Below are 18,015 nucleotides of genomic sequence, written 5' to 3' on the forward strand. Positions count from 1 at the left end.
GTCTTTACCATGATCGCCTATTTTGAGAAATATGTATCTATCTTGATCCAAAAACATATAAAGTTAATATCATCTGACCATTTATATATTCTTCTTTTGATCTTAAGGTTAATAGTATCTATATTTGATGTATCACAATCATGACCAATGTTTTGTCTAGTAGCATTATATATAAAATGTTTCTTATATACACACATATATATATATATATATATATATATATATATATATATATATATATATATATATAAATATATATATATATATATATATATATATATATATTATTATATTGGCTAAATCATAGAATGGATTTAATAAATGTCCAACTATTTAGACATAAGAGAAAATTTGGTATAATTGCTTAAATAAGTTGAGTATGACTCTTCTTTTAAGACTTCACATTTTAAAGAAAAGTCGACGTAAATGTCTACTTAGGCATAGGCAATTCTTATAACACTGTACCTTATTTTTTGCGAACAATTAGAACATACAATAAAATATACGGTGTCTCATAAAAAAAATTTAACTTTGAGACGTCGCAATTTATTGGGATACCCTGTATACTTCAAAATAATTTTAAAATGTAGCTTTTATCAACTTACAAACTATTTATGTAAAAAACGTTTTAAATCATTTACCCTTTCGCTGTAATCTTCCTTCCCGTTAGTAGTGACTCACCCTGTATATTTATAACAAATTTTATTTAAAAAATCCTTTATAAAAGGTATATATATTCTAAAATTGCCCTTTCGGGTTACATCACAGAACGTTTTCCGAAGGGATGTAAGCCGAAAGGGCAATTTTAAAATAAATATACCTTTTATAAAGGTATAATTAATTTTCCTTGTAAATTATATTTATTATAAGTATATTATAGTAATAATTCCTGTTTCTAGTATCGTCTAGTCTAAAGTTATGAGCCCTACTCCGTTAAAGTACTTGTCACTTGTATAATCATCTTCTTCTTCGTTTAAAATGAGGACATAATCATTGTTTATTTTAGAATTCGAGCGTAATGGATACTGGCACATTTTTGCTACCACTACTTGGAAAGGATATTGTCATGTTATTTTATTTTGTCATCTGTTGACTAATTCCGTAAATATCTTTTGTAAAACAAATAAGTATATATATATATATATATATATATATATATATATATATTATATGTATATATATATATATGTATATATATATGTATATATATATATATATATATATATATATATATATATATATATATATATATCTATGTAAATATATATATATATATATATATATATATATATATATATATAAACATACAAAAGTTAAAACACTTCACCATGGTATTTAGGTATATAAAAACATATAGTTCAAACTTTTAAGTGTCGTCAAAATTTATACAGTAGCATAACGTTTTCGATCTAATCAGATCATCTTCAGTGCCTTATGTAGTTGAAGCTAACAATGAATTTGTGGCTATGACATCCATATATGGATTTACATCTTTCCAAAATTAAATTATATGGTGACTCTAGGTCGATGATATTGGATAAAATTTAATACTTGAGGAGCTACATGTCTCCCTGCTCGGTTTTTTATTACGTGGTTCTTGTCAGTTAAAACGACACAGACCAACTCAGTTGGTCTATAGGAGGCCTATAAAATCAAAAATGGACTTCAATATACCAGAACTGAAATCCATAGAGATAACAGGTAGTAGAGTGGGCTGCAAGTCTAGCTACTCGGATCTGTCCATATACTTTCACACACTGTTAAAAAAGGGAATGAAATGGTCATCTTTAAGCCGAACAGAGAGGCCTTATGCTATTTAATTAAGAAAGAGAAGTTGGTAGATGTTAAATTACTTTTAAGTAAGCTAGGAATTTTCCAACAGTATTCTGTCATGTCATTTTGTCGGAAACTTTTATCATCTGATATAAGAAATGTTAGTGAAAATTCTATTTCTAATGACGATGATGGTGATTGAATAATTTTTAAAAGCTGTTTAGTCTAACAATTCTTATTGTAAACTAAGAATAAATACTCAATTTTGATCAATTACGTTTTATTAAAACTAATCTAACAAATTATGACGTTTAATACCTGATCGACGTTTGACTAGTCAAATTGTCAAATCCTGATTTCATGAAGTTTCGACTCTTGCCTGACCAAATTAGTTTCTCCTAGGTTTGACGAAAATTCTTTAGTCAAAGGCCGAAAATGGAATTTATTTCGGGGTTTAACTAAGTCCGTAAGTCAGACCTGAGGATTGACCAGTTAAACCTACAACGCCGGAGTTTTACAATTAGTCCCAAGAGTTTCAAATTTTTTGACTTACTATAGTTTATTTTACGTCCATTCTCATGAATTAAATTATGTAGGAAGTTGCGTACATTTCAAATATATTAATGAGTCTAAGATGCAAAAAGCACAAAAATTTATTAGTTACGTTCTGTCTTATAATTGTGATAACAACTTTAATCTAGACTGGAAGCAACGGTATTTTTCTGTAATAGTGGTTCAAAATGGAATTTCGTACTACTATAATAAAAATTTAGATTCAATTTAAGTACGGAGATTATTATGATATATATTCGTGTTTTTGTCTAATATTTGCATAAAAGAATTGTGGACAAGGTTTTTGAAATCTGGTAAATTTTGGCTAGTAACTTTGAAAGCAGTAGAGATATAATCAGATAAGAAGGTCTGTATCAGAGCCAAAAATGTATCTATAAGAATGGATAGAAAAATAAATTAAATCTAGAAAGTTTAGATTAATGATGCAGAAAATAGTAGTTAATATATTTCGTAAATAATCAGATTAAACCGTAGAATCGATTGTACTAATTATACAAGCTGTTCGCATACACAACTAAACTGTTGTTTGGCTTACTAAATATGATAAATTTGTTACACAATTTGTAAACTTATAGTTATTTTTTATTTCAGGATGGAGAGTCTGGATCAGACAGTGATAGCGAAGAGATGGAAACCACAGAAGAAACGACGAACTCTTTCGACAATCAGCCTTCTCTAATACAAGTTTCATCATCTTCTGTACATGTAGATAAAAGAATTACTCCTAATAATGTTACCAAGATAGTCGCAGAAACTGAAACTCCTCTTGTTTCAAAGAGGATCCAAAAAGAAGTTGACCTTTCTCACCTCAATACAACTACACATGCTGGTACAAGTGCGACTACGACAAATAGTGCAAATCTAAGCGGATTATTTCCTCTAATGGTACCTTCTACTACAGTAGTCTCTTCCAACATGTCTCTTCCAGCTTTTCCTACCTCCTCTCTTCCTACCTCTGTCTCCACAGCACCTGCTTCAGCGACTACATCGACTGCTAGTGGATCAGAAAACAGAGTTCAAGCTCTTCCTTTGGTGTTACAAACTCCCGCTGGTATGGGATACGCTTCAACTTCCAATGGAATGATTTTAGGGTTATTACAGGGTCCAAATATTACTCAACCTCAGTTAGTAGCTATCCCTATGAGCAGTGTTACGGGAGGAAACGTAACTAGCATTTCGCCTGTTGTTAATATCGATAACTGACAGACCTTGTTGATTCATAATCGTGGTTTCGTTCAGTACCTTTTTAGTTCGTAAAATCTAAAAAGACAGGAAACCTCTGGTAGATATTTCTTAATTATTTTAAAATATGTACAAGTCAAAACTTGGCTTTTACATTTCGAGTAAGTCTTTTTAGTTGGCTTTAATTTATTATCTATCTATATAAAAGGCTAGTATGACAAGTCACACTGTTTGTCCAGTAAGGTAACTATGCCACCTAGGAAAGAAATCTGAACTACCAAATGACATTCAATCATATTTTGTTCTTGAAACGGTACGGTTGATTTATGGCTAATTCATTCTACAAATTGATGATTCAAATATTCTTAATCGGAAATTTTACTACTTCGCAGTAATTAATTTTTTCGCAAAATTGCCAAAAATATAGTTTACTGTAATTGTAAGGTAAGATCAATGACGTATAATATATATTTATTATACGTTATTCGGTAAGATACACATAAACACTTACTATACAAATAAAATGACGTTTAAAAAACGTCAATGTTTTACCAAAATAAGATCAAATTAAAACTAAATAAAATTAAAATAAGTTAAACAGAATTACGTAAAATTAAACAACAATTAAATAAAATTAAGTAAAATTAAATAAAATTAAGTAAAAGCTATACCTGTAAATCGTTTCTGCTTCATTTTCCATGTAAAATCCCATAAGAAAATGCTAAGGTTTATTCTGTTGATTTTTTGAGCGTTTTGTAGTGGGGGTAGAATAGTTAGTCGGATCGTGACGTATGATACATCACTGGAAAGGAGAGGGGGTAGTGAATATGTTGAAACAGCAAAAACACACATTGCCAAAAGGGCATTACATTATATCTCCTTTGTTATTGGTCTGATTGGAGCGTGTGGTGCGTTAAATGAAAGGAAAGGATATAACGAATATATTAAGATAGAAAGAACAAACAAGGCAACTACCAAAAGGGCACTATCTTCAGGGTCTTCAATATTAATGAACCTATAGTTACATACGAGATGTCCTAGGATACTATGAATAGAAATAGTTTAACCAAAAGATAAATTTTGATTTATTGACTTAAAGAAGGCCTCTGGCTGAGTACATAATAAACAATAAACGATTCAATCCTAACATGCGACATAGCAAATGAAAGAGGAGGATATAACGAATATATTCAGATAGAAAAAACAAACAAGGCGACTACTAAAAGGGCACTATGGATAAAAATAGATTTACCATAAGGCAAATTTTTATTTATTGACTTAAAGAAGGCTGAGTACATAATATTTTATATTATATATTATTATATTATACACGGTTTGTGATTGTATTTCATTGGTATTTTCCTCTGGGTTCGGCAGTTCCTCAAGGTATTCTGCCCACCTCTCTAGTTTTCTTGGTAAGTCACCTATTAGCGTACCTTCTTTATTTCTGCAGCTTTCTACACTAAATTTTTAATTTACTTTTAAAAAATCTAAAAAAATTACAGATTTACGTACTCCATAAAAAACCTTGTTAACTACACTTTGCACTATTTATTGTATACAAGTTATACTCGAAATCACCCAAAATTTGAGACCAATTTCGGAGCAAATTTACTCGAAACCACCCAAAATTTGAGACAAATCTCGGAACAAATTTACACACGTCTAACTAGCACGATTTCCAGAACCGGACTCAAGTACTAATACCAATGATGTCAAGGCAAAATCATCCACAGATCAGATGTTGATTTAAGAATATGATACAACGGCACAAATACATTTCATTGATTCCAACGTAGCATATTACTTAATTAATACATGTAACTTCTATATATACTATAAGCATTAAAACAATTGAGGAACTAAACCACTGGTTCCCAAACTGGGAAGCGCGCTCATCTTTGGGTGGAAGTTCAATATTAAGGAAAGCGCGAGAGTACTAACTAAGCTACAATCCTACAGTGCCTAGCGACCCATCACATCATGACATCATATCATTATCATTAAGAAGATAAAGTATATGAAAGAGTACGCGACGTACAGGTTTACAGCTATGGTTAAGAACGGTGTGGATTATTTAAAATATGTGTTTTGTATTATGATATTCTTAGTAACCTTGTGAGATCAACATATCTGCAAATACACTTAATTAACAAAACGTGACGCAATAAAAGAAAAACAGTTTATTCAAACTAAAATTAATAATGAAACGCAAATGAAGTTGGATAATACTGGTGAATTTCTTAATAAATCTGACCTTTTAAAAGTGGGCGCTGTTCTTCTTGGTTCTGTAAGAAAAACAAAGCTTTTTCAAATTTCACTTTCTGAGAATACATTTAACCATTGTATTCATCTCATGGTAGAAGGGATCAGGCTTCAAACTGTACAAGCTGTCCGAAATTTGGCTTTGTTGAAATTTTATATGAGGAACAACAATTTATACGGATACGTACCATCACGAAGATTATTTTTTCACAGGAACTGAAAAGAACCTTAGAACCCCTTAATGTTTTTGACTTTGAAAAATATAGTATTTGATGGAACAAGCTTACTAGTGTCTGTACAGATGGTGCTCCTTCAGAGCTTTGATAGCTTTATATATTTATTACATAAAAAAGAAAAATTGCAATATAATATCAACTAATTGCGTGATACACCGACAAGCTGTGGCAGCTAAAATGCTTTTAGACAGCTTTAAAAAGAAGCGTTACGTATTATATGTATGTAGATATTAAAGTATTATTTTACTAAAAACAATAGTGCCTAAACAACAGGATTTTTAAAAGTCTTTTTTCTAATTTGGACTTACAACGCAAAAATCTTTATATATATATATATATATATACAGGGTGGTCCTTAAGTAATTGTACAAACAGAAACCGTAGATTCTGCACTTTAAAATATTACGATTTAAGCCAACTTGCTTTAATAAAATGTTGATATTAAGAAAGATACAGGGTGTTAAACTGGAAATTTAAAATTTTATTTTTCGCTATAACTTTTACGTTTGTGAATATTTTTGGACAAAAATTTACAGTTGGATGCTTTTAAGTAGGATAAATTATAATTTTATACTTACTTTAATGTAACTAATAGAGGGCGCCATATATGACACATGTGTGGCATAAATTTGAGCTTAACTTTTTTGCTCTTTAAGTCAGCTCTATTTGTGTTAAAAAATATTAAAGATACATTATTTTTACAAAGAAAAGGTATACTTGATAGTAACCTGAAAATTGAACTGTTTTCGAGATAAATGCATTTTATAAGTTAGCTGCACAATAATTCTTAGTTTGATATTTGTGCGGTAAAGCACTGAATACCTGTAGATAAGCATAATTCATAGTTTATTCTTAATAAAACAACTCGAAGATAATAATGTAACATCACAAAATGCTTTGTTATATGTCCAATGTCTTATTGGAGAAAAGATATTTCACCTCCTTCTTTAGATGCCGTGTCCGTATTCAGACGTTGGCAGTCATCATGTTTACAATTTCCCTTTTGTATCGCTTCTTAAGTTTCTATAATGGCGTTGTATTACTTTTTCTCTATTGTAAAATGCTAAAATCCCAAAATATATGGTTTATGTAAGAGAGTACACAACCACATTCTAGAGAGAAGGCAGTTGGAACATACTTATACTTTTCTGAATGTTGGATTTGTCGTGGTAGTCATATTCCTTGGCAATGTGGTGATATATTGATATAATTATTTAATTCATAAAAAATCCGAAAAGAATACTTATTGTTTATTACGTAAATGGTTTACTCATTTTTATTAGGACAAATAGAAACTAGAGCACAGGTAGTTAATAACACATATGTGTCCTGTTTCATAATACATTTGCTACCAACATAACCTGAAAGACTCAGCATTTTTACAAAAACATCATCGTTGTCCTAATAACCGATATTGTTATAAATATAGTAAACACATAGGCAATTTAGTTCAGCATAATATTAGTTCGTTAGTAAATCATAATAGTCCATTTGTTCGAGATGTAATTATAGTTACTCATAAGCTGTAACGAAATCATATAAATAAGTAATGTCATCGATATATTCATCCATTATAGATTATAGCCAACACGTAGGCCCGAATTTAATCCGCTTGATTTTGGTGTATGGGGAGCATTAAAACAACGTGTCTATAAGAATCCTATAAACATTCGCAACCAACTATGGGAAGAAATAAATACTGCAGCAGTTTCTTTAGAACCAATGATGCTATTTAATATGAGACTATCTTTTATGGAATATATTGACAAATGAATTAAAGAAAATGGTATACATATCGAACACTTACTTTGACAAAAAGTTATGTTATTTAGTTTAACTATTTCTTAATTTTGTTTGTAAACTAATTAAGACTTTAATTTAACATAAAACGTAAAATGTTTTATGTAAAATCATATTATTCTGTTATTTTGTCAAATCCTATTATTAGTTATCCTGCTGATATATTTATTTTATTTAATATTTCGTTCACTATTAACTTTAGTTAAAGGTATTTTATACCAAAATTCAGAAGTATTAATGGTTTTGTCTATTTTTTCTTTGTTGCCTGGAGTAATTGCCTTAGATCAGAACTATGCAGCTGACTTTTAAAATGCGATTATCTCGAAAACTGTTGAGTTTTGAAGTTATTAACAGGTATACCTTTTTTTTGTTAAAATAATAAATCTTTAATATTTTTTATCCCAAATACAGGTAACTTAAAGATCAAAAAAGTTAAGTGCAAATTTATACCACATATGTGGCATAAGTGGCGCCCTCTATCAGTTACATCAAAGTATGTATCAAATTATAATTTTTCATATAAAAAAGTACCCAGTTTTAAATTTTTATACATAAATGTTTACAAACATGAAAGTTATAGCGAAAAATAAAATTTTAATTTTGCACTTTAACACCCTGTATCTTTCTTAATATCAACATTTTATTAAAGCAATTTGGCTTAAATCGTAATATTTTAAAGTGTAGAATCTACTGTTTCTTTTTGTACAATTACTTAAGGACCACCCTGTATATATATATATATATATATATATATATATATATATATATATATATATATATATATATATATATATATATATATGTCTAGCAGTACAATCAGATTAGGTACCTGGAACGTTAAAAGCCTCTATGCAGCAGGTAAGCTCAGTAACTTAGTTCAAGAGGTTAAACGTTTAAAAATTGATATAATGGGCATCAGTGAGCTCCGGTGGACTGGAACGGGAATATGTGAGGGTATTCTGGAAGTGTAGAAGATGACACACATCATAGGAATGGAGTTGGCATATTTATAACGTCTTAATTTAAGAAATATGTGAAAAATTTTATACCAGTGAACGACAGACTAGCAATACTCTAATTAAATAGCAAACCATTTAATGTCAATGTTATCCAGATTTATGCCCCTACTGCAGAAAAGAAATACGACAATGATGTCGAATCATTCTATAGCCAATTAAAACAGACACTCAAAAATCTAAAAAGTAACGAAGTCACATATTTCATTGGAGATTTTAACGCAAAAATTGGCCAAGGCCGAAGATCTGACCTGGTAGGTGAATATGGACTAGGGGAGAGCAATGAAAGACGCTATAGATTATACCAGTTCTGTCAAGAACATGACATGATAATCGCAAATACATGGTTCAAATTACACAAAAGAAGGTTATACACATGGAGGGGACCAGGAGATAATTCACTACATATGATTAGAAATCAGATAGACTATATTCTGGTAAACAAGAGATTTAAGAATGGTGTCACCAGAGTAACGACATATCCTGGTGTAGATATCGGTTCAGACCATAACCCTGTAATAACTGATATCAAAGTGAAGCTCACAAAAAGTCCAAGAAAGCCCCAAAACACCAAAATTAAATATCTCAATATCCAACAAAACGTTAATAGAAAATGACTTAAAAAATGAGCTAAAGAAACCAATCAATAAAAACAACACAGAAAGATGGAACACATTGAAAGATCTTACCTTGAAAGTAATAGAAAAATATTCAACAACGTTACACAGACACAAAAAACAACAATGGATGACTGATGAAATTCTGGAATTAATGGAGCAAAAAAGGAAACTGAAAGGTAACAAGACAGAATATAAGGAAAAACAGAAACTAATTAAACAAAAAATAAAGGTGGCTAAAGAAAAATAGATGGAGGATAAATGCAAGGAAGTAGAAAAGTTGAATGAAAAAATGCATGATACGTTTAATATGTTTAAAAAAGTTAGAGAAGTAGCTAGTCTTTAATATAAGAAAACTCCACATACTATAACCGATTCGTCGGGAAAAAATGATAATAGACGAACATGAAATTCGAACAACCTGGTGTAATTATATAAGTGAACTGTATAATGATGATAGACCCGAAGAACTGGAGACTTTAGTTGAAGGCGAAGGACCAGAAATACTAAAATCAGAAATACTGCATACTATAAAGTTAGCAAAGAACAAGAAAGCCGTTGGCCCTGATAACATACCGACAGAGATGTTAAAGCTTATAAATGAGGAAAACATTGGAATACTGGTCAAGCTTTTCAATGATGTTTATTCGACTGGTGATATCCCTGAAGATTGGTTAAAGTCCGAATTCATAACACTACCGAAAAAAACAACGTCCGAAAAACTGTAGCGATTATAGAATGATAAGCCTTATGAGCCACACTTTGAAAATATTTCTACGCATCATCCACAGTAGAATCAGAGATAAATGTGAAGAAGACCAGGATGGAACACAATTTGGCTTCAGAAATGGACTGGGAACTCGGGACGCCCTCTTTGCACTAAATGTATTACTGCAGAAATGTCGAGATCAAAGGAAAGACGTCTTTGCTGTATTTATTGACTATGAAAAGGCCTTTGATCGAGTACAGCATCACAAATTAATTACAATATTAAAAGATAAAGGAGTTGATAGTCAAGACATACGATTCATAGAAAAGTTATACTGGCGTCAAACAGCGACAGCTAGCATAAACGGAAAATCAACAGAAATATGTAAAATACAAAGAGGTGTCAGACAGGGTTGTATACTATCCCCACTGTTATTTAATTTATATTCCGATAGAATATTTAAAGAAGAGCTGCATAATTTGGAATGGGGCGTGAAAGTTAATGGAATTCTGATAAATACAATCAGATATGCAGACGATACAGTTATTTTAAATGATGACGTGAATGGATTACAATGCCTTTTAAATGCCATTGATACAGTGGGAAGAGAGTTTGGCCTAAACATAAACTGTTCAAAAACAAAACACATGGTGTTTAGCCGTTTAGCACATCAAGATGCACGATTATATGTTGATAGTCATATAATTCAAAGAGTGTCCAGTTTTAATTATCTTGGTTGCCATATTACTGAACAACTAGATCCAGATCAAGAGATAAAACGTAGAATCGAGATAGCCCGCGACATTTTTAAAAATGAAGTCATTCTTCTGTAATGATAACTTGCAACTTCAACTTCGAAAGCGCATGGTTAAATACTACATTTGGTCAGTCCTCTTATACGGTGTCGAAGCATGGACATAAAAATATCCACCATTAATCGTCTGGAGGCCTTTGAAATGTGGCTGCACAGACGTATACTAAAAATTCCATGGACGGCTATGCTGACAAATGTCGCAGTCCTTGAGAGAGCAAATGCTGCTCGCGAGCTGCTTGATAACATCAAATGTAGAAAGATGGTCTATTTTGGACACGTAGTAAGGGGAGACCGATATAATATTCTTCAACTTATTATGATGGGTAAAATCGAAGGACGCAGAGGAATTGGTAGAAAGCAGGCCTCTTGGTTGAAGAATATCAGGGAGTGGACAGGAATAAGGAAAGCTGAGCAACTCTTTAGAATAGCTCAAGACAGAGACAGTTTCGCCATGTTAATCGCCAACGTAAAGGGGACTTGATAGGGCACGTTAAAAAGAAGGTGGCTGTCCAGAGGAAATATGTTATCCAAAGTGTTGGAGTGAAGAACGGAAATATAGGAATTTTAGTACAACACTAAAAATTAAGAAACTCACCTGATATTATATCTCATTTAGAGAATTTCCTTAATGAATTTTAACATTTGTATTTAAATCATTTATAAACACAATTAAACGAAATCCTGTAATTTCCATACTAACATACTTCTAGAACACTCCAAGATTCCAAGAACAAATAATTGACTTAAAAGACGATTTAGCAACAAAAATGACTTGGCTTTACTAAATTTAGAGATTTCATTTTCTTGTCTATCCTTTAATCGCGGAAATGGCTTTAAAATTTATACCACTTTTTATAAGTAGTTGTTTTGACACTATCAGAAAAAGTTTCACAATAGATTTTTTTTTCGAAACTGTGGTAACAATTTTTTTTTATTGTTGTGGATTATATCCTTTCACCATTTTACTAATAAACAAAATTTCTAAATTTGATCCCGTTGGGATTCGAACTCCAATTATCTACAATTCCAAAGATGAATCCAGTCTATTACACTATTCAGAATTTAGAATATCATTAATTTTAGTATCTATTTTCTGAGATAGGTGGTGGAGGGAGGATTATCATCATTATCTTTATCTTTATCCCTATGCAGTATCAGATTTCTTACTAACATTTCTCCATAAGTTTCTATCCTGGATCATACCAATATCAATCATCTATCCCCTTTACCGATGTGCCTTCCACAGCTCTTCTTCGGTCTTCCCCTTCTACTCCTTTCAATAACTTTCCAATTAGCACTTCTTCATGTTGAGTAATTATCTTCTCGAGTTTGAAAATTTTCCAACCATCTTAACCTCCCTGATTTTGGCATCAGTTGGTGCCACCGCTAAACTTCCTTTAATATATTTATCCTTAATGTTATCCTTTTTTACCACTCTACTTATCCACCTAAGCATTTTCATTTCCGCCACACGCATTCATTGTTCCACTTTTTTTTAACTGCCTAATATTCAGTTCCGTACATCATAGTTGGTCACAGATTTATAAAAATTTCCCTTTATGTTTCATAGTATTTTTTCTGTCACAAAACATACCACGCGCTTCCTTTAACTTCATACATTACTTTTTAATAAGCATTTGACCATCAAAAATTATTATTTTATTTGTATTGTAACTCTGTTAAGGACGATTCTATACACCTTGTTTTGTTGTCTCTGCTGTTCCAGTTTTTGTTCCAAAATCATCACCATACATTAAGCACCAGGGAATCTTACCCTGTAACTTCCCTGTGATCTAATCCAATACTAATACGAATAAATAATGCTGATCCCTGATGCGCTGAGCCCGATGCAATCTCACTTGCACATGAAATTTATCTGATACATTGATCACACTGATAAATATGTGCTCTCAAGATCGATGTTTGTTTATTCGTATATTTTTACAATAATTGCATTATAACGGAAATTATATGATGATCTTCCCTGCATACACCCAAAAATGATTTTTAGATATTTCGGTTTCTTTAAGTATCCGTATATTAATTATGTTCTAGCATATTTTCAGGCTTCGGCTAAGTAGTTTTTTGGTTCTATAGTTTGTGTTGTAAATGGTTACTACTATACTGCTTCCTCATTAGTCTGTCATTAGTAAATTCTAATAAATAAACCAGTTACGAAATTTTTCCTGTCATTTCCTGGGATATCAACTGGTCCAACTGCTATACCCTTCTTTATTTTTTGAAGTGATTTAACAATTTTCTCGTTTGTTTTGTTGGTGACCACTGTTGTTACTCTCTTCATTAGCTCAACTGGTATTCTGTCAAATTAGTCATTTAATAAACTATTAAAGTACTTTTTTCATTGCCTTTTGACGTTCTCTTAGTGATTTATTATTTTCTCTATCCCGATTTTTTATATAATATACCCAAAATATAATTCTGTTCTCAGTAGTAATATCCCTAGGACATTGATAACAGACGAGATAATTTCATGACAATCGAAAGCTCGTTCCTTGGTAACAGCACGAAGCCTTCGGCTTCGTGCTGTTACCAAGCAACGAGCTTGAGAAATTTGTCATGAAATTATGAGGCATTCATCAATGTCCGAGGGATATTCGGCGGATAATTTTTCGAAAAAAAAATCATAACTCAACATAACGAAACATTTATTTATTAAAAGTACAGTTAGTGAAAGTACAATTATTAAAATTTAAGTTAACATTAGATTCGTTGCTGTTCTCTACTATAGAAGATCTATTACCACGCATAATATTTATAATCTTGTTGTGGTGTTCTTTTGAAACGTGACATTTTGAAATTTATTTGGATGAAGTTGTCAAACTCGATCGTGTTGTCATAGGGATTGAAAATTGCACTGAATGCAATTATCAGTCTAATGTTGACATGATTGGGTGAAATTGTTCCACATGACACAAAATGACGAAATTTGAATGGTTCGAAAGAACAGTCGAAAAATTATCCCAAAATAGCTTTGAGGCCTGAATGTAGTTTATGTTAGCATCTTGACCCTCACGATTTGGCCAACACACCACCAATGTAATCAATGTGCAGTATTATCCCACACCGCTTTACATTTTGTTGTATAGGACAAGATCCCTACTGTAAGCATTACCCTGTATACTAATGTATTGTTACAATGTACATATTCAACAAAACCTGCGTGAAAAAACCGATCGTTTATATGGCCCTATATTGTCCGCATAAATTTATGTTTAAAGGAATTATACAAAAGAAATATTTGTTACCTTTATAATCAAAATAACACAAAGTTAAGCTTGCCAGATTTCATGAAAACTTTAGACTATGGCAAAATATACTTTTTATTTTCTTGATCACAAACAAACCTTACAAAAAATCTGTACAAATTGTCAAACAGTTTTGTAGCCAAAACACATTCTACCTAGAGATTTTTTGTTTTTACAATATTTTATAAGTTATTATGTTATGTTCTAGTCGAAGCTGACAAAAGTTAAAAAAAAAGGACTTGTATTGTTGATATTGTATTTTGTGATACTATTGTTACTATACGTTATTAGAATTTAAGAGTATTGTAAAATAATCGTAACGGTAAGCATAAAATTTTAAAATTTGCAGAAATGCTGTGAAAACTAACATTTAATCTAAATTTACAATGTAATTTTAGAGTCTATTTGGTTATAACTGATAACATTCATTTAGAAATTATGTTAACATAACCATACCTTATTATAATATATTTATAATGCATTTTTTATTTTGTACAAAGTACTGGCTTGACACATTTCGTATACCATTTTTCTTCAACTACTCTTGAGTATCCTGTTTTTTCATGTAGACCCGGATTCCTGGTTTCAAACAGATGTAAAATGGTGATTAAACTATTCATTCATTCTAGTAGAACAGTAGAGCTAGACGTTTCATTATATACATCATCCAAAACGAATTCAAATATTTGAAATTTTCTTGTTTAAGTTAACAGTTTGTCAGTGTTTTTGCTTATCTGAAAATAAGTAAGAAATAAATGAAGATGGTGATACAATTGAGTATAATTATAATTTTCTAATATTTTTAATGTTCATTTCGGCTGTTGCTTTTTAGTTTTAGCATAAGTTACTTATTGTTGCGTTTTGCTCAAATCATTTTTTACGAAGTTTTGTTTTTACACGTTTCTGACTTTATAGCATACTTCGAGTTTGTGGCAAGAAGACACATACACAATATTTACATCTGGTGTTACGAAACATAATTAACTACACTCACTACGTTCTACATTCTATTTCTCTTTTTTATATGCAGTTTATAAGAATTTCTACATAAATCAAATATTTTTTGGAGTTTTGAGTATAAAATCAAAGAACAGTTTCTAAAAATATTTTAGGTGCGTATAGTCACAATGACGAGACAGGAGCAAGCACTTTATGATATAAGATACAATAAAAAGGTCAGCAACTGCTTTCTTCTGGCATTATGTTTATATGTAGTCCAGTTGGGTCAAAGACAATCTTGCACGGCGAGCTGCCCCAACTTTTATTAGTTTACTCTTTAGTAGTGTAAATTTAAAATCGTGACTGAATTTCACCGTTGCCTTAGCCTCCATCTTGTTTTTGAAGGATCTTTTTTGTTCAATATCTCCGCCATTTTTAACTTTTGGACAAAAACGTTAAGGACACTGTAAGGGTAAATTGTTGTAAATGCGATTTACTACAATTTCTCTCTTATAAATGTTTTGCGCACGGTGGATATATTACTTGTTAAGGGGTAAAATAGTGAAAAGGGAGAGGAAGCCTAATTGTGGAACTATATCGTTTATTATTAACTTTAAGACATAAATGTACATAAACAAAAATGGAGAGAAATATATTTTATACAATTTTGATTTTTTTGTGCAATCATCATTTAATGACAAGCCTATGACAAGCTTAACGGGACATAAGTGAATAACGAACCCTAGATGCTGACGTCATCAGCAGCAAACCATAAAAGGAATGAACCTAGGGCCTTATGATTTTAGCAAAAAATTAAAGAGATCAAAATAATTGTATAAAATATAATTCTCTCCATTTTTGTTTGTGTGCATTCGTGTCGTATAGTGAATAATAAGCCAGATAATTGAGCAATTATGCTTCACTCGCTATCCTATATTTTCCTCTTTCTTCGAAAAATATGGACCGCATGAAAAAAATTGTAAAAAAGAAATTGTAGGAAATCGCATTTTCAACAATTTCAGCATTAATTACCATTTTTTATCAAAAGTTATTGGGCAAAAACGGTTCTCCTTTAAATTGAAAATGTCGCGACGTTGGGATTCAGTTACGGTTTTAAATTTACACTATTAGTAACCACTCCTAAAGTTTAAAACAATAAAATCTGAGGTAGCTCGCCATGCAAAGTCAAATGAAATCCCAACTGGACTAATAGGTTTGGGCCACATTTTATAACTGTTTTTGACTGTTGGATTTCCACTTCTGAAATCGTTTAAAAAATATATTTTAAAACTGAGGCAAACAAATATAATATAAGCAAAAGATGTTTAGTGCCAGTTTTTAAAAACATAGTCGCTAAACAACTTTTGGTTATATTTTTTGGTACATTTTTAAAATCATTGCTTAAACCCATACAATATAATTTTTAAGATAAAATAATTATGCAGTTCATACTGTACTGGATAATTCGCTCAATGGAAGATGATGTCCTTATAATATAAAGATAAACAAATATTTAAGTTCTAAATAAGAAGCAGAAGAGGTAACAACTCCTATAAACTGAGATGAAAAAAATTACAAAAAACGGATACAAGCAGAATTTTATTGACTAAACCCAATAAAGGCGATAGTATTAAGACGAAGTAAACGCAATTGTTAAACGATTATCTTATTTATTACAAAGTACTTTAAGCTGATCTTTTTGATTTGTGTAATTCTTTTACATTTCATAGCTATGTTTTATTGTAATATATCCAATTCAATGCAGTATAATATATTAACAAAAACGCGAAAATGAGTTTAGTTTAAAGTAAGACTTTTATCTAGAACCTTGTAATGAATAAACAAAAATATGTTAACGTCTATACAAAATTACAAAGTCTAAAAATATGTATTGTAAATATAAATATTTTAACAAACCGAAATACAAAATTTTAGTTAACTTTGGTATTATTGTATTTAGTAATAATCTATTGTATATTGTATAATTTACTTTCTTATAGACTAACATTTAATTCTACAATTGGGTTGCTGAATGTTGGAACTCGGTGTCATTTATATCTGACGATAACAAAGTCGTATGTGTGTTGTTCAAATTCAACTGATCTCTTACTTTAAGCGATCAGACAGGTGAAATACTTATCTACCATTAAATAGATGTTGTTTAAGTTCAAATGCTTAGTACTTCGAAAAAAGATACAGACGTGGTAAATTTCTGAAATATTAATTATAATTCATATTTTTTGAAGTTGTTTAGCTTATCGTTATGTTTTTGGTACAGTTTTTCAACTTTTAAAGTTCTTTTTACTATAGAAAAGGCGAAAAAGTCGGTTTGTTCGAAAAAAAAAAAAGAAAAAAATGAGATTTTTTGCATAATCACTTTCATGAGATACCTCAAAATAAGGTTCAAGAGGTCGCCCAGGCGAAAAGTTGTTCAAATTTTTTTAAACAAATTGTGACAATAATTTTTTTTGGTCCATAACGTAAACCATAAATTTTGCTTCATTAACAAATCAAAAACAACATTTTAAAATAAAATAAGCCCAAAATACTTATCAAAAAATGATAGAACAAGGTTTGAACTTAAATTAAGGTAATTTTTGAATTCAAAAAAAAACATTTTTTACTTGTGTTTTTAAGCCTTGAAAATTGTATTTTTTCGCTTTTTTTAGTTTTAAATTGTTTATAACTCGAAAACGATCAAGCTTACAGAAAAATTCTAGGATAACTATATTGTTCAGAATGATCTAAAAAATTAAAAAGTTTTCCGGGCCTAAAAAATTGATTGTTGCAATTTGTTTTTAAAAAATTGTTTTAAAAATTTGAAG

At 30.5% G+C, this 18,015-nt stretch overlaps 1 protein-coding gene across 2 annotated transcripts in view; it reads left to right on the forward strand.

The window, feature by feature from the left end:
- bs (serum response factor blistered) overlaps positions 1–18,015 on the forward strand; it is a 396,649-nt gene that overhangs the window by 368,839 nt on the left and 9,795 nt on the right. Inside the window, exon 4 of one of the 2 annotated variants that reach the window (XM_072523253.1) lies at positions 2,938–8,329. The exons of the other annotated variant lie outside the window; for it this stretch is intronic. Within the exon in view, the coding sequence (XP_072379354.1) occupies positions 2,938–3,549 (612 nt within the window). The 3' untranslated portion in view covers positions 3,550–8,329. Of the gene's footprint in view, positions 1–2,937; positions 8,330–18,015 lie in introns of those variants that run through there. 2 annotated transcript variants of the gene reach the window in all.

This window comes from Diabrotica undecimpunctata, chromosome 2 (assembly GCF_040954645.1).
Source record: "Diabrotica undecimpunctata isolate CICGRU chromosome 2, icDiaUnde3, whole genome shotgun sequence".
NCBI lineage: Eukaryota > Metazoa > Arthropoda > Insecta > Coleoptera > Chrysomelidae > Diabrotica > Diabrotica undecimpunctata.